General features: G+C 34.4%; 1 protein-coding gene across 1 annotated transcript in view; it reads right to left on the reverse strand.

Annotated features, from left to right (window-relative positions):
* The window catches only part of LOC119832073, a 13482-nt gene extending 2603 nt beyond the window's left edge, over positions 1-10879 (reverse strand). The window contains exons 1-20 of the mRNA XM_038355676.1: positions 10761-10879; positions 10206-10291; positions 9702-9960; positions 9214-9495; positions 8773-8905; positions 8367-8509; positions 7789-7993; positions 7389-7501; positions 7138-7212; positions 5811-6641; positions 5427-5529; positions 4701-4801; positions 4140-4467; positions 3817-3977; positions 3295-3473; positions 2884-3023; positions 1287-1523; positions 973-1123; positions 657-890; positions 134-306 (exon numbers count right to left, since the gene is read on the reverse strand). Coding sequence (XP_038211604.1) covers positions 134-306; positions 657-890; positions 973-1123; positions 1287-1523; positions 2884-3023; positions 3295-3473; positions 3817-3977; positions 4140-4467; positions 4701-4801; positions 5427-5529; positions 5811-6641; positions 7138-7212; positions 7389-7501; positions 7789-7993; positions 8367-8509; positions 8773-8905; positions 9214-9495; positions 9702-9960; positions 10206-10291; positions 10761-10827 — 4001 coding nt within the window. The 5' untranslated portion in view covers positions 10828-10879. The remainder of the gene's footprint in view (positions 1-133; positions 307-656; positions 891-972; positions 1124-1286; positions 1524-2883; positions 3024-3294; positions 3474-3816; positions 3978-4139; positions 4468-4700; positions 4802-5426; positions 5530-5810; positions 6642-7137; positions 7213-7388; positions 7502-7788; positions 7994-8366; positions 8510-8772; positions 8906-9213; positions 9496-9701; positions 9961-10205; positions 10292-10760) is intronic.
* Between the last annotated feature and the right edge of the window lie 7819 nt (positions 10880-18698).

The following is an 18698-nucleotide window of genomic DNA, read 5'->3' on the forward strand; positions in this document are numbered from 1 at the left end:
TAAAGTTCGATGACTAAATCAGGCCTGTTGTCATAAAAGGAAAAGATTTCAGAAAACTTAATAACTATTCAACTAGTCACCCAGATCTGCACCGTTCTTTCTAAACCACACAAAGTCCTCTACGCTAACTCACTTGTATATATAAAGCGCGAGTATAAGCATGGCCAGCAGGAGGGAAAGCAGCGAGCACAGCGCGGCGAGCAGCGCGCGGTAGTGCTGTGGAGACACGCACACGCCGGCCGCGGACACCACGGGCGATGAGTCTGCCCCGTTCTCTTCTAGCAGCTCGTTGCGGTTGTCGAATACCTTTGTAATTATCTATTTGTTAATACGAAGGTGATGGTTTTGTAGGTGATTTCGTGTTTGTGTGATTCAAAAAACCTGCTCAAAGTAGGGTCAGAGGGAAGAGAGTCTAACAAAACGATACCTCACTAACTTATATCTTACCTACTCGAGGTCAGCATGGGTTATTAAGGCCTGAAATCTTATGAGATTTTAGGCCACTGTATTGAAAACTTGTCCTACAGTGGAATTATAAAAAAGGGCGATGATAATCAGAAAATATAAAAGATAATAATCAGAATATAAAAAAAGATCTCACTCCTTTCGAAAATGATTTTGAGATTAAAACTTAAATGAATTCCAAAAAAAATTACCTCTATCATTTTCCTCACATGGCTCGGAGTTTCGACTTCATCCTTCAAATACTTATCAACTTTGGCTTCTTCGTATGAAATCTTGAATATGTTATCTTTACCGTCAGTCTTATTTGAAGCTTCTTCATCCTTAACTTCTGTTGTATTAGTTTGTATAACTTCTGTGGAGTTTACATCTCTTCGACGTCGTCCGAAAGACGGCTCGGTGCGTCCAGTTTGACTTGGGCAATAGGCCTAAACGTGTTTGATTTAGATGAGTACATGTATATTTTAACATATTGAAAAAAGCAATAAATATAAACATTTTTATTCTTACCGGTTGGCAACCATCTCTACACGTTCTTACAGTAGCTTCGAATACTAAGAAATTAGATTCCGGTATTTTAAATGCGTTAAATCTAGCTTCAAGCGAATCGCCATTGCGTCCTTTATCAAGCTCTGGGAATACATCAGGATCCACAGGACATCTAAATTCAGAGTAAAATTGTAACTCGGCAAAAAATTATTAGATATTTTATGGTGATCGTACATGAGTACTTGAGAGTAGTAGTACTAGTATTATGTATATATATTGAAATTTAATTGTTTTTTTTTTTTATAAAATAGTCAGCACTAGTTTTAGGGACTTACCCAACACGATCAATCAGCTGCACTGATCTCCCTGAATAAGGATCTCGAGCAATAACGTTTGTAGCGAAGATATCCGTCGCGTAGTTGTATCCATCCTGAGCCTCCAGCCTAAATGTTAGCGGGTCACCAACAGCTATTGTTGTGGTGGGTCTTCCTTGGTACAATATCAACAGTCGGACCTTTGAGTTCAGGGAACTCTCCTCAGGAAGATACTCTATTGGTATCGGACTTCCTGACCTGTCAAGCAAGTCATAACCGAAACTGTTAGACGTTTAAATTAGTTTCTTTTTATTGGATACTGACTTTGGATGAATTATTTGGAATTATTTTAATAGATATTAAGTATCTGAACTACGTACATACTATGTGCCTATCGTGTAGAAACAAATGGATTTCCTCCATCCGTTTTGATAAAAAGTAGTAGTATATATAGGTATATATATCTATAAAGAAAGAGTTGTTACGACGCAATGTTTTTTATGAATTCATCCAAAGTCCGTTGGTTAGTAGCTGTTAGTTGAATAACAGCACTCAATCCATAAAAATAATATAGCCCATCAATAAATAAGTATATAAACATTAAACAATAAAAGACATGATATCAAGAACAAAGAATCAAAGCAAAAAAATCAAACAAAAACTCCAAATATATTCAGAAGATTAATTCAATATATTAATGCTATGGCAACACAAAAACACGGTTAAATCATGACATAATACATTACCGCAGTTAAATAAACAATTTATTTTAGCCCGTTAAATGATGAAGCCAAATACTAATCTAATCATTTCCATTATTAATTGTTATGACAATCTCTACATTATATGGTTATCTCGACACAACCCTTAGTCACAAAAACGCGTCACGAGTGGTGCGAAGTAATTCTCTTTATAATTGCCACTAAAATGGTACTAACTATTAACTACTGAGATATGTAGTGATATCTGTGTGGGACAATAAATCGTTAGGTAATGACATCATTAAAATGCTAAATCGCTCTATCTGTGAGAGTTGTTCTACTAAGATTACTTAAATATAATCCTATCCTATCCTACTTCCCACTAATATTATTTATAGTTTGTGAGGGTGGATGTATGTGTATGTGTATGTATGTTTGTTACTCTTTCACACAAAAACTACTGAACCGATTGCAATAAAACTTGCTACCTAGATAGCTGGACAACTGAAATACACATGGGCAACTTTTTATCCCATATTCCTACGGGATACAGACTTACACGGGTGAAACCGCGGGGCGCAGCTAGTTATATATATTTTTCATTAACATTTTGTACCTAACGCCTAAAACTAAAACATTGAACTTTTTGAAGAAGCTGTTCAATAAAGTAGCTTCTTAACTTTTTGACATCTTTATGAAAAGCACACAATTCTACAAAACAAATTGAATAAAATCTAACAAGCAGTATATTCCTATAAGTCAAATACATTCCTCCTGCTTGCTTATTCTCGCTCATATACCTTGTACCTCTACCAGCTTCTTGCCTCTAAATTTCCTCTACCTGATTAAGACAAGAAAACAAACACATCACTGTTATTATGAAAATATCAAACAAAAGTTAAATATTTCAGGCTCACCCAGCGCCAATGTAGTTGGAAGTGACCACAGCCTCAGCTGGTCCTCTGAACAGACATGTGAGATTGAAGCGTTTATCCCGAGACGTCTGTACGTTATCACTGAATTGTACCACCACGATGTTTGTCATCGTATCTCCATACTATATTAAATATATTTATTATATTAATTAAAGAATAATTGGATATCGATAAGCAGTAGAAGATTAGACAAATTAATTTCGATTTGAAATTGTCATATTTGAATTAGGTGTTTTAGTAAATGAATATAAAAGATTTAATTGAAAAATTCATGTGACTAGAAGTATGTTGCTATCGAATTCACAACATTCTAAAATATATTGAAAATAGCTACCACTGTTGCTTACTTCTGAAATAATAAATAAATATAAAATTCTAAAATAAATGACAAACCCGCTGCGTCCCACACTCCGGGTAACCATGCGCTCCGGTAATTCGCAAGACATTTTGGACGCCACCATTTCCGCGGAAGAAGCATCTGTCGTAGAAACCGTACGTGTACATCCTGCCGTAGAAACCTTCAGGCAGACGTAGCGTGAACTCCATTCCGTCTTCATTGCATACTTGTGACACTGTTACAAAATGCATGGAGGTTGGTTAAAATGGAATTTATGAACTTGGACATAGGATGCTATAGAGCTAGTAATTACAGGCTGGTAAATTTATTTAAATTTGGAATTGTGTTTAAATTCTATTACGATAGATATAATACGTTCAAGCCCGGGAAAACAGTTCAGGCATGTTATTACAAGGTATCTTAGGTTATTAATGTTGTTAGTATGAACATCAAAATGTTTATAACGAAAAAAAAAATTGCCCTTGTAACGAATTTTTACCTATAATAAAGTAGGTTTCTAATACAATAATGAGAAAAAGTTTACACATGACTTGTAATTTGTGTTTAAGTAGCATTACCATCCAAGCAATCATCAGCAATGCGTCCCAGAGCTCTCTCGTAAAAGTCGTACTCATTAGCTGTGTTGTCAAAATGTGCAGGATTGGCAGCGTCCAGTTCGCGAGTGTCGCGGTCACTCAGCTCGCAGTTATCTCTAGGTTCCACACCGAAACCTGCTTCCCTGGGGATATAATTGAATTAAATATTGTAATAATTATTTAAGGACAAAATTTACTAACATACATTATACATATTAGTATTAAAACGTAATAGCAAGTTTGGCATTTTGTAAGTTAAGTTTGACAACACAGAACACTTGCATAAAAAAATATTTTTTACACACCTGTAGTTGAACGACCGACAAATAAAATCTCTAGCTTCAATACATTCTCGTTGGCAATGTGCCAAAGACTGAGCGGTTGTGAATCGCCTGACAAATCTTCTCTGCATTCGCTGTCTGCCTACTTGTCTGAAACTATCTTCTTCGCATCGTGAACCTTGCCATGGTCTTTGTCCAATAGGAGGTCGTCCAATCGGTCCACCAACCGGTCCACCTATTGGCCCACCAACTGGTACGCTAACTGGCCCAATGTGGCCACCAATACCGCTGATTGGTCCTCCAACTGGGGCGATGGGACCATCGGGCTCGTATCCTCCATATCCACCGCCACCTAGGTATACGTGCATTATTGATTATATTAAACATTATTAATAATTATTGTACTAACATTTTGAATTTTTGAGGTCTAACGATACGCGTCAAATCTGTTTGGAGCGGAAACTTAACATTTCGAATGAATTGTGTAGTTTAGGCTTTCATTATTTCGCAGATTATTGGTCATTCCGAACAAGTGGTATACAAAACACAAAAGAGGAAAAAGCTTGTGGTTTCAATAAAATTTACCTATTGGTCTTTCTACAGGTGGTGCATAATTTCCTCTGTATCCACCAGGTCTTTCTATGGGCCTTCTGATACCATATGTTGGTCGAGGTTCAACGGGTATCCTAAAAGTAAAATATTTTTTAAAATTCATATCTGCAGCTATTATAAAACGTGTTCAATTTAATCTTCTTATAAATACAAACAGAAAGAAAGAAAGAAATCTTTATTCAATTGGACAATATTGTTTTTACAATTATTATATAACTAGCATTCCGCCCGCGGCTTTGCTCGCGTAGTCACGGATAAGATAGACTCGGGGGGTTACCGACAAAGTTCCCGTTCCCGTTAGATTTCCGGGATAAAAACTATCCTATGTCTTTTCTCGGGTCTAAAACTATCTCTGTACCAAATTTCAACCTAATCGGTTTAGCCATTCTTGAGTTATAAATAGTGTAAATACAACAAACACGACTTTATACATATAGATTTTAAAAACTGCATTGTTCTGGAATATTGTCATCCAGTAAAATTTACTCGTATGTGACCAGTCAGGTTATTTATAGAAAGTCTTGAGTGAAATCTTTCTCGCCCACTATTAAGAGGTATGCCATGAAGCATTTTGGATATTAGATTAAAGACACATATATCTTTCTAGGTATATTTTGTAATTTACCTATTCCAATTTTTATAGTACATGTGACAATAATAAGTTAAACGTATATATTATGATAAGTTATAAGTATATACCTGTCAGAACCTGGCCTTATGACGTTGTCAGGATATCGGTCATTGGTGGGATATCGATCACCACGGGGATAATCTGGACCGTAATACCCACCACGTCCATATCCTGCTTTCATATAAAAATGTAAGTAAAGTGTAAAAGGACAGTTCAAATATTTCATATTGCCATGCTTATAATATGTAGGATACTACTGGTTTGCTTAAAAATCGGTAAATATAACGCATCAATTATGTAACACTTTTTAGCATCTCTTTATTATTCGAAAGAGCCATAAAAGATATATAGGAACAATAAAACTATGTTATGTAAGCGAAAAACTTTGTAATTTATGTATGTTATTATTAAAATAGAAAATTACTGTTAAATGTTAGTAAAATTAATCTTACCAGGATATGACGATCCGGTCGGCGGATATTTGTCATACATATCTGGATAGCGATCCCCGCCCAAAGGTAAAGGGTCCCGGTTAACGCCAACCGGGTATCTGTTGTAAGGATACCGGCCCCAATCGTTACCGGGATAACGGTCCTGATCGTATGTAGGGTATCTTGGGTAAGGACGTGATGGATACCTCCCGCTGCCGCGTACCGGATATCTGTCTTGTGGATACCGATCTGGGTATACATCAACAGGGTAGCGACTGATTGGATAGCGATCTGGGTATCTATCGATTTCGTTATCGGTGTCGATGGGATAACGGCCACCACCTGGATATCTGTCTATTGGAACTCTAGATGGGTACCGGTCTACACCCGGTGGATAACGATCTACTGGTCCGATGGGATACCGGTCAGATGGAGGTGGATAACGATCAGATTGAATAGGATAACGGTCGGACAGAACAGGGTATCTGTTCGAAGGTGGTGGGTATCTGTCAGATGATATGGGAAATCTATCAGAAGGTGGTGGATATCTGTCAGACGGGAGAGGATATCTGTCAGATGGTGGCGGGTACCTATCAGAAGGTAGGGGATAACGATCAGATGGGAAGCGTTCAGGACCCACCCCAGGTGGGTATCTATCATCTGGGAATCTATCCGGGTAGCGTTCAGGATATCTATCAGGATAAGGTTCAGGGCCAGTCGGGTACCGATCATCAGGTGGATACCGATCTGGACGACCGTAGTATCTGTCATCATCATCATCATCATCTGGATAACGGTCTACGTCTGGAGGATATCTATCCCTGTCTCTATCTCTATCGTTGTTGCTACCACCTTGAAAATAAACGAAATTATTAGAATATAATGGGACTAGTAGAAATTAAGTTTTGGTTAGAACTCTATTGAACACATGCAACTAGAACTAACTACACTACAAAATGCATAGGATACAAAAGACTATCTACGCAAATATATAAATTTGATCTACAAAATGACATACGTATTTTAAATATTACATCGAACTATTTACAAATTAGGTTTTTCTACAGCAATACCTGCTTATAAGTCCATCCAATAAACACACTTAATATAATTATCGTATTCAAAACTATTTCAGTCAAACCCAATCGCACACAGATTTTCTTCTAGCATTACGTAATTCAAATGAAATAAATAACCAATTTGAAAAAATAAAAACAGGAATAATTTTAATAAAAAAGGCTAAGATAACATCAACATGCAATTATACAGATAAACAAATACCCTTATCAATAACAACAAATTACACACGAAAAAATCTACAAGTCACAATTTCCTCCATGCACCGAACCTGATTTTGAAGGCTTTCCCCATGAAGACTGCGAGCCGCTTCCGGTACCCTCATTTTCACCACTCACTAACTGATCTAAACCCCAAATCATTTTTTTATTGTAAGGAAGATTTGCTAATACATTAAAAATCACAATTTGTAGTAAAAAAAAAAATACATGTTTTTCCTATTTTGAAGACACTGTTTCAATCAAATTTGAAAACGAATAAAGCTTAAATGAATACGGTATAAAATTAACGTATATTACTTACGCATAAGATTTTCGTAGTAATCAAAGTCGGGATCATAGAGTAAACGCATGCCGTCCTTCTGATTGTATCTGCTGAGTCGACAAGTCCTTGCGCGGTCGCTGTATACTGCTGATCTAAAGTTTAATATTAATGTATTATCCATTAATCCGACAGACTTGCTTATACGAAACGTATTATAATCAATAACGATGATGACTATAAAAATAAATCTAAAAATTTGTTAATCGTGATAATTCATTCATCATTAGTAGGTTTAGTGGTTTGTTGGTTGGGATAAGACTGTACCTGAGACATAATACTTTGAATATCTAACGAAGGAACGTTTTATTGCAAAATAGAGAGAGCATTGACTACTGTTTCATTAACTAATATTATATACATTGATTTTATTTTAACATACCTGCATTGGAAACTAGTCTGCCGCAAGCACTCATCCAAGCACTCGCTCAGCGACCGGCCCGTAATCTCCGAGTGGAACTCCCCGGTTATCCGGCTATTGCGGTAGCGCTGGAACGCGGTGTCCGGCCTCCGCCCGGGCGAGAACAGGTGTGACGTCACGCTGTTATCCGGGTACTCGGTCCCGCGAGCTGTCACCCGATGAGAGACTGATCATTGTGAGAGATAACCTTATTGTGACTTTCATTAGTAGGTTTAGTGGTTTGTTCAGTTTGAATGGTAATAATTGATGAAGTGTGTACTCAATTTTTAATTTTATACCATTCAAATGCTATAGCATTATGTTCTTTTAAAGGAATTTCACAAAGTTTAAGAAATTCTACGAAGAATTAATTTTGTTAAGAATGTAAATCGACCGAGTACTTACTGAATTAATTATATAAGACATTAAATTTAAAGTACACTGGGAAATATGTTAGTTGATAAGTGTATCTCAAACAGTTGTTATACCTACCCATTTGTCTGTTATCGATTTTAAAAAATAATTCAACTACTCATTAATAGTAACACTAGTATACTTACGGTTGTCAAGACAGACGAGATCGTAGAAGTGGTGTGTGGGCGATGCGCTCATTGTTATATCATCCTTCTGAGAAACAGAATCTTCCTCGGATAAGACGCATTGGCGTGTCATTTCATCGTGCTCTATGGAACGGCAGAAGTATCTAAAAATAAAATAAAATTATATATTATACTACTCAATCTTTATTCAGAATATTATTTAATTATGTATAGGTACTATTTATACTTTGTATAGAAAATTACATACAGCGTTTTGCGTAAAAAGTATTTCAGTACGTATTTATAATAATAAGGCATATAATTTTTAATATTATCATTACTAATCTCAATATATACTAGTCCATTTTACAAAGAACACATTCGGATTACTAGCTAATTTTGTTATAACATTTAATACAATACTTACTTTTCGGCTCTAACACACATAGACTGGCATTCCTCCAGAGTCATGTTGGTGAAGACATCAGCTTCAAACGGACCTCCAAGGCGTTTATTTTCTTCTTTTATGAACACGGCCAGACCGTCACATCTTCGTTCCGCTACAGAAATCATTATTATTAATGTATATATAATGTCAGAACCATTAATATGTAAATTTATAGTGAATTACAACAATATACCTAAACTTTTACTTCATTAAATATTCGGTTAAATTTATAATATAATATTTAGGTGAAATAACATAGGAATACATATTTTTGAAATACCTTCACAAAACATGTAACATAATTTAATATTTTAAATTCACTTTGCGGTTTAAAATACATAATTTAAATTTATTAATTTAAACCTTAGTATTATGTTATCTGTGATTTAAACAATAGGTTCCTACATCCTAAATGCTCACCATTTAAACAAGTATTTTCCAAATAGTCAGCGTTATGATCGTCTTCTAATAGTTCAGGATGAGTTCGTCGTGTAAATCTGCTTAGAGAGCAAGTTCTTAACGCCGAATCGTAAGTAGCTGAGCGACAAACGAAACTGAATTCCCCCAAACATTTGTCTTCACACTCTGTGCGGTTGGCAACCATTATTTCCTTTAGGTCTGATGGTGGTAACTTCAGTCGCTTGCGAGCGTGACGCTCAAACACGTAGCGTCGGGAAGGGCATTCGCGTTCTGGTCGATTCGCTAGAATAAAAGGAATGCTTTTCATATAAGTGCTTAATAAAGCTTCATCTAGGTGGTGCAAATTGAGCTTATATGTATACTTGCAATAGCATATATTACGTAATACGTATGAAAAATGGTATTTCGATTAGGTATTAAGCTTCAAATCTAGCCAAGTAAATCTTAAAATTAAAGTCCGTGAATCAATCGGTCAATCTAATACTTACATGTCAAACAAATTTCATTAAAATGAACGCTGTTGGGTACAATCATGAGAGTCCCTATGCCTTCCGGAGCAGCCTGTTCCCTCGTCAAATAGCAAGTCGACTCTTCATACTCCGGTTCAGGGCTAAATGCAGCAATTCTGGCACCAGGTTGAAAATCAATAGAGCTACAGGTTCTCACGAGGCCGTTACCAGATCTGTCCCGAAGGCACAAATCCTGACATTTCTCTAACACCCGAAATGGAGGTGCTGTTTCACGAATCTGTAACAAAATTAGCATCATAAAACGCACCATAATAAAGTTATTAAAATATTTACCAGAACCAATGTATATGTCAACATTAAGTTTCACTGAAAACTTCCTCATTTACCTACTAATATTTATCCAAATCACACTTTTCGTCTTTTCTTGGTATAGAGCAAATTTTTAATTAAACGATAATATTTTGTATTATACACGATATATTAAACAATTTGTATCGATATAAATGTAAAAAAAAAACATACAACATCGTCATCAAATCCGTGTAGCTGTTGATTGGGAAGCCTCTCGTACATGACTCGACCCATGCCTTGGTTACAAGTTGTTTGAGCTGGAAATGCGATAAATAAAACACATGTTTAAAAACAATTAAAAGTAAAATAAAACTTCGACAAAATGAATTGTCACCGCTTCCAAATGCATGTAATTGAAATTTGCCTCACATGCGATGTTTTTTTTAAATATGTGATAAAAAATAAATCAAAACAACAGAGCTTTAACGTGATTTAAATGCGATTTATTATAAAGGTATTGTTTATCCCTACGTTTCAAACGCAGCGATTGTAGACGCCCGGAAATTTCATTTAAAATCCGTTTAATAGACAAGTAACAATCCGCAAGAAATAAAAGCTATTCGACTATCATGAAAACATGTAGGTTTATAAACTGTTTTATAAATTTAGGTTTCTGAAAAGCATCTCATTTGAATAAACCATTAACAATGAATATCTATTTATTTATTTTTTATTTTATGTTACATATAACAGTCTAGGAAATATTTAAGTATTTGATAACATTACCGTTAGCCATGGTGAGCATAGTGAGAGCAGAGAAGGCGTGCATGACGCTCAACCCTCGAGGCTTCATCTTCCCGCTGGTGTCTGCAAATCAATAGGTCACCGGCCAACCATGTGGCCACCTGAAAACGTAACAACATAATTAAGTGATTGATCTCAATTAAAATATAATAGTCGACGTTAAAACTAAATTTCTAAAATTGTGAAAAAAATAATAACGATATTATAAAACGAGAAAAACTATTCATTCAACTATTCAGAGAAAAACTATTTAAATTTTATTCTTTTGTAAAATATAAACGTTGAAGTAGCTAACAAATAAAAAAGATAGCTAGATAGATGTTTCCAACCATTGTGTAGTATTTATGTTTATATAAATAACGCTAAGAATTAAATAGATAAAAACCAACCAATTATTTTCAAAATCTATAGTTATGTCACTGAGAGTGTGATTCATTCTCCTAACACTAAAACTCGGCTAAAATTCTAGCTTACAGAACGCGGAGTATAAACGCTCGAATGTCACAAGCCCTAAGCATCATTAAAATAATCGGTTCGTTGCACTTCATGAATGTGATGAGACAATTGAGAACAAGGCTGTATGTAATAAACCCAAGTCTACATGTTTATGTTTGAAATACTAATTTTCATCAATTTCTAATGATAAATGTACCAAAAACTGTCATAAATGATTATCGCCGAGATATAATCCTAGGGAATCACACTAATATTATAAATGTAAAGGTTTGTTTGTTTGTATGTGTATTGTCCGTCAATCACGCTGAAACTATTGAACGGATTTTGATGAACTTTGGTATACAGACAATGAGTCTGAGCTGACTTGGGTGATAAAATACTTTTTATTCCCATTAATATCTATTAAATTACACCGAATTTAACGGATGCGAAGACGCGGGCACAAGCTACCATATATATGTACAAACAGGTCAATGAGGTAAGTCTTCTAAGTGGAAATCTGCATTATAAATTTTTAGAAAAGTGTGTCAATATAAAAAACTGGACTTAAATCATGTGATGAATTGATGATTTATCATTTACTTTAACTATACTTAATGAAAGTTCTTTGGGTAGTATCGAAATGCCCCCCTTCATTAATAATTTGCAAAAAAAATGCATTCATTATCGGTACTGGAAGGCGAAACGTTCAATCGTGACAAGTATTTATCTAAACTACGTGACGTCGATATGTAAAAGTAATATGTGGATTGATATACGAAACGAATCCATGTAACGTAATTACATATATTTTAAACTACTGAAAATATTATTATCTCTGCCCGTCATCATTATTGTCATCAGGTTTAATATGAAAACATCGAAAGAAATTATATCAATGCTTACTACTTATCAATTATCATGGTTTTTAGAAACTATAGATATCCAGATGTATATTCTGCATAAGTAATGGCATTCGATATAAAGTATATTATATAGTATAATAGCTGCCATTATACTTGCCAATTATTAACTGAACACGCACAATAGAAATTATTTGTGATGCGAGCAAATAAAATAGAAAATGGGCATAACTGTTAAGCATTGACAGGCATTCGAAATGGTCTCAACTTTGTCATCGACACCGTTAATGTGCACAGACGCGTGAATAGAGCGTCCGTTCATAGTTAATTTATTAATAAATCACTTATAACTACAGGGACATAAAAATTAATGAAAGTCTGGAAAGCAGCGTGGAGCACATTGTATGTGATTAAAAGAGAAAACGAGCTACATTAAAACTAACTAACACAGCTACATTAAATTCTACGTAACAATGTTTGTAATTAGTATTTCTTTCATATTTGATATCAAAATGGATGTTATTTTTAATGCATATAGATTTAAAATGAAATAAATGTTAATGTGTTATGTCGCACTAAAAGCTTATTATTGTTAATAAGGTTTTAGTACCCACATGTTTACACTAAAATGCACCTACGAAAAAAGCTCTAGCGTTATCCAAAACTCGTACCAGAACTAATTAAAACGAGGAAACATTAAGTTGTAGGAAAAAAGTAAAAATACAATTATGTTAATCTGCATAACAAAAGCGTTAACGCGAAGGCCTGGGCTATGAAAATTTTGGCGTTTCCAAAAAATTATGGCAAGCAACGCGGAAGTCGGTTTCCGGTGCTTTGTGGTCCGACCGATGTCCTCGCCGACTAGATGACGTTGTGACCAAATTCTGTACAGTTATCGGTGAAATCGCTGTCTGAATTTCAAAGATAATTACACGCTAGTATCTCGTCTATTAATAAATCGTTTTTAAATATTGGTTAACATCGAGATCAATATTTATTTAATGAATTTATATTTATAGCACGATTATTGAACTAATAGAAAATTATTAGCATGTTTATTTTCCCAATATAATGCAAACTTCTCAAACAAACAAATAAAAAACGTTGATCAGTGAAAGTCGCATGTGAATTTCAGCCTTCGGTAAAACGGAAGTCCATTGATCCTATTTACTTAACGGGACTCTTTCAGAGGTAATCACGCATAACGAGATAGTGTGAAAAGAGTGTGCCCATTGTAGAAGAGTGGGTAGGGCTAGGAGGGGTCCGTGGGAAAGGCCAGGATTCTACTCACGAATTCCTGATGCAATTGCCTATCCACACCTTAAAATGGCGAAATTTTGGACCTTGCGACAAAAGCTATATTGCACAAATAGTCGTGAATACAAAGAGATGGCATGACTCTTTGGCTGTTTGATGGGATCAATTTTTACTTTCAATAGTACGCTGTCATTAACTGATAAAATAGAAATAATAAATATTCAACACACAAACAATTTCTTCACATAACATTGGTTATTGAAATGTAAATCAAAATATATTTTTTCTTTTATCTTTATTAAAATATATCGCATAAGAATCATATTGCATAGTAAAAAAAAGTCGCTCTATGTGTCCCTGAGTATGCTCAAATCTTTAAAACTAAGAAACGGATTTTGATGGTTTTTTTTAATAGATCCAAGAGGAAGGTTTATATGTACAGTAATATCTATTGAACTACTCTGAATTAATGCGTGTGAAGTCGCGAGCAAAAGCTAGTTACTCGATAAAATTGGGAATAATAGGCATGATTATGTCGATTGTTTGTAAATGTTATAAATCTCCTTCTTGTCATGAGACACTGAATATTATTTGCCACTATGTTAGGGGTGATAGAGAAAGAGTTATTTTCAATCCAAATGCGGTAAAACGGGCTGACAAATTTTCCCGTTTTGCACACGATAGACCGGTTGAATTATTCAGGTGATCTGTGAGTAGAACCCTTCAAAGGCACACAATATGCCATGTAGTCAAAATCTATCCAGTCCTTTAGGATATTTCACGTCTTAGCATTAAAATGTGGGTAAAATAGTAATGACCATACCTAACAATATTATTAGTTTCCAATAAGAGATAACGGGAACTATGAATGAAACATACAAAAATAATAACATAACGAATGAAAATGGTTTCATTGCAAAACTTTAATTAGAAAGGCACTTTTACACTTTTTACTTTAAAATAAAATTTATCTATACTAATATTATAAAGAGGAAAACTTTGTTTGTTTGGTTGTAATGAATAGGCTCAAAAACTGCTGTACCGATTTTAAAAATTCTTTCACCATTCGAAAGCTACATTATCCACGAGTAACATAGGCTATATTTTATTTTGGAAAAAAATAGGGTTCCGTAAAATATTTTCGGTTAACTGAAAAAAATCAACCAATGAAGTTACTTATTTTGCGTACGCTGCCTAAACTACAAAAGATAGAACCATAAAATGTTAGAATTAATTGTAGATCTTATAAATATCTACAAAAAAGTCCGCGACACACTATACCTATCTATGTCGAGTGAGGCACAACAACCAAATTTTTATTTAAAAATCTTGAATTTTTTTTGGACTACATTTCAACGCGTTTATTTTACTCATGCTATTAATCTTTATCAAAATAAATTATTTCATCAATAAGTACAGTTTATGTTGATAATATTTGGTCTTTGAATGATTAAAATTGGACGTTTCGTTTTGAAGTTGAGGTGAAATTAAAATATTACGTTTTCCGCTGCACGGCCCGTTGCGAAGTGGGCGTCGATAAACTGCTTTCGCGTGAAAGAGCATCTTACAAACATCCATATATTCATCCATACCTAAAAACTTTCACGTTTATAATCTTAGCAGGATCTGGCTGTAGACGTACCACGGGCGAAGCCGGGGCGGACCGCTAGTATATAATAAAGTTAATTGTTCAATTTGCCTGGTATACTCATGTTTTTATCAATTTTTATTAATAGAACTAACAATTGATCACTTCTTACTGCATACAATTTGTAACCTGGTTATGCATGTAATCCTGTATGTAAGCGGGCCGTAAGTCTGGGAAAATATCCTCTACTGGAACCTGTAAATACGAGTATGTACCTTATAGACGCTCCTGTGTAACTACTATGGGACTTCTACTGACTTGCAATGCAGTAAGCTGACGATTTGATATATTTACAGTAACATATAAGCTATTAAAAATTTCTAACCACAAATTATTATTAAATGTAAGAACTTATTAAAAAAAGAATTGGTTTTCCTCTATTTATTTATTTGTTTATTGGTAATTCAACAGATCAACCGGTTAGGTTTCAATTCAAAAGGAATGACAGAAAAAAATTACATATTTGGAAGGTCACAACCGCTCCACCCATCACCATCAACGACACTTATTTTTTTAAGTGGAGAATGCTCATACATTCAGAAAAGGCCGTGGCTTATGTCGGACTCACACTGCCTAGGGAGGCATTGGACCTACCGACTAAACTCCGTGTCGTGGGAACTCAGAAGAAATCACCCACAACCTCGGCTGCCTGTTAATGAGCCCACTATCAGATGACAACACTTAGACAACACTTGTCTTAACCATTTTACAAGAATAAAAGAAAGAATAATTTAATGCACTGCGCAGTAAATGCAAATTGCTTAAATTTTACTTTTTTTATATTATAAATGCGAAAGTTATTCTGTTTGTCTGTTACGCTTTCACGCCTAAACCACTGAACCGATTTTGATGAAATTTGCTAATTAAGATAGAACGGAACTTGAGAAAGGACATAGGATACTTTTTTAACGCGAAAAATGGTAGAAGGGGTTGAAATAGTCAAACAAAATCATGTAAGATTCTTTCACACCTAAACCACTTAAACAATTTTGACAAATAGTCTAGACCTTGGGAAAGACTATAGTCTTATATTATAGGCTACTACTTACCATGTCGTCTTTCCCCCACGCGAGTGAAGCCGCGGACGGAAAGATAATTATATATATTTCAGTCAGTTTCGTGAACCAATTTATTTAGAAAATAATTTATAAAACACAATAAATATAATTGCTGATAACGCCGAAAAATGCGCTAGATTTAGTGAAGTACAAATTACACAAACGTTAGGAAGAGCGCGTATTCAATTGACTATGCAGTCCAATTTCCATCCATAAGCTCATAATTATAAAATAAAGGGAATTGAATATCTATTGTTGCTTGTCAAGTCTCGACGCTAAAACCTAATAAAATTAAGTGAAGATACAGAATGTAGAATATTTTAAAATAAAGCGAAAGCAAGAATGATGAATGTTTTTGAAAGAGCTAGAGAGAATAATTGCAATTGAAGAGACATAGACACATAATTTACTTGCAATGAAAAGAATTATGTGTCCCTACTGAAATATATAGGAGTGGTGATGATAATAATCCTACTAATATCATAAATGAGAAAATTTGTAAGGATGTGTGTGTTTGTTGCTCTATCACGCAAAAACTACTAAACGGATTGCAATGAACGTACGTTTGGACCGTATCTATATACGGTACCAGCTTACTGGACAACTAGAATAACATGAAGGCTACTTTTTAGTTTTTATCCCGATATTCCTATGGGATACGGACTTACACGGATGAAACCGCGAGGCGCAGCTAGTATTCAATAATAATAGAAACAATACGAAGACAGATATAAGTAACATCCAAAGTTTTCACATCGTAACGTCCAACAACTTAACAGAATTGCTCTTTCTATGGTTATTTGTAGTCCAGTAAAGTCGGGTATAATTTCTCGTGCGGGTGAAAAAATATCCCTTACTTCAGAACAAATGATGTATCTACGGAAAGTTTACTAGCAAGTAAAGAAACTGAATAGGTAAATAAAATCAATATAAATAAAAATGTTGAGTTTTATACTTATTTCATACATTTCTGTAGCCAAAAATTTGGTATTATTTTAAAAATTAATCACTTACAAAGATAGTTGCTCTCAAGTTGCAATTTATTAAAATTTTACTTTAAGTTGAGTTCAATTAACAATTAAAGTTCGTTATTTAAGATAAAAAAAATTTAAAGCTTTCGTTATGTACTCAAGACTTGATAAGCATATGTTGTAAAGTATAACTTATAAAAAAAATTGAAATATGACAGAACAAATGGTATTCAGAACTTTATCGCATATAGATCTTAGTCCCATATCCAAAATTAGTAATTAACTTCAAACATTGATAATTATAATTCATTCACCTCCACATATTCAATTCTATAAGTTAGAAGTCAATTGACAGTTGTCATTAATATACAATAGTACTGAAAACTTGAAGAAGGCGTAGGTTACTCACTCGAGCGATACAAGGTGTCTACGCCCGTAGCAATACGTAGCACTTCTCAAACAGTCAAAGCACACGACACTTCACTAACGGGTGTACCACAGGACAGTCGAAAACGAATTGTGGACACACGAATACCATAATTTAGTTAAATCACATGCAGAGGGGATCGACAATAGGACATGCTATGAGCAAATCACACCAAATGCACGCATGGCTAACTTTCTATAGTCACACCGGTGACTGTACTGAAATCGTACTTGATGAGTTTAAGAGCAAACATTATAATTAAATGGATGATAAAATTATAGCCACTAAAAACCAGTATGTTACCATTTTTACGTTCTTTTTTTTAAGTTTACAGTTGGTACATTCGAGAAGTCGTCAAACCATAGGTAATTAAAGAAACAATTTAAAACTAGGCTTTGAATTTTATTCTGAGCGATCCTACTTCATGAACACATTGCTATTTGCTTTAAACATTGTGCTATAAATAGAGTTTCATGCCAAAACAACTATCACTACTAAGAGCGATCGTAATGAAAAGCATACTTGTTGATATTGTTTCTACGCAGTTCTATGTACTGATGAACATTAAACATTTATTTGCAAGTTTAACTTCGCTTTTTTTATTTTACGAATATATAATTATAAGTTTATGCACATATTAACCTTTGTATTATATTCCTAATTTCTAATGTTACTTCATAAAATGCATAAGTCATTAAAAAAACCTATTCAGTGACCCCAAACAGGTCGCTTTTCCGGAAGCTACTCTACAAAGGCGTGTACCATCAGACCTCGACAAAGTAACGCTCTTTCAAATGTCAGTTCCCGCCATCGCGCCGTGCATTACCCACAGATTATAATCGCGTATTAATTATCATTATTGTTTTATGTCATGACCTTGAACACGGTTACGTATGGTATGAAAATGTGAGAACTGTCGCAGATTGCAATTGTGATTACAGGTCGTAATCAGGTTCAGAGATTTCAATAAATACATTAAATATTTTTACAACAACAAGTAATATGTATGACACTATAATGTAGAATTTTGCTCCATAATTATAATGAATGTACAAACAATTACGAATACCTTAAATAGCGGTTACAAAATACCCAGTATTATCAAAACATATTATTTGGTGATTTCACTTTCGCAAAGCTTTTCGAATAGATAATAATTTATCAAAGCGTATAGTTTTTATAGAAAGCACATGAATATAAAATTAATTGAAAAGGGCAGGTTAATTTAAGTCCTTAGTCCTAAGCTATAGCAACGGTATAA

The sequence above is a fragment of the Zerene cesonia genome, chromosome 14 (genome assembly GCF_012273895.1).
Source record: "Zerene cesonia ecotype Mississippi chromosome 14, Zerene_cesonia_1.1, whole genome shotgun sequence".
Classification (NCBI taxonomy): domain Eukaryota; kingdom Metazoa; phylum Arthropoda; class Insecta; order Lepidoptera; family Pieridae; genus Zerene; species Zerene cesonia.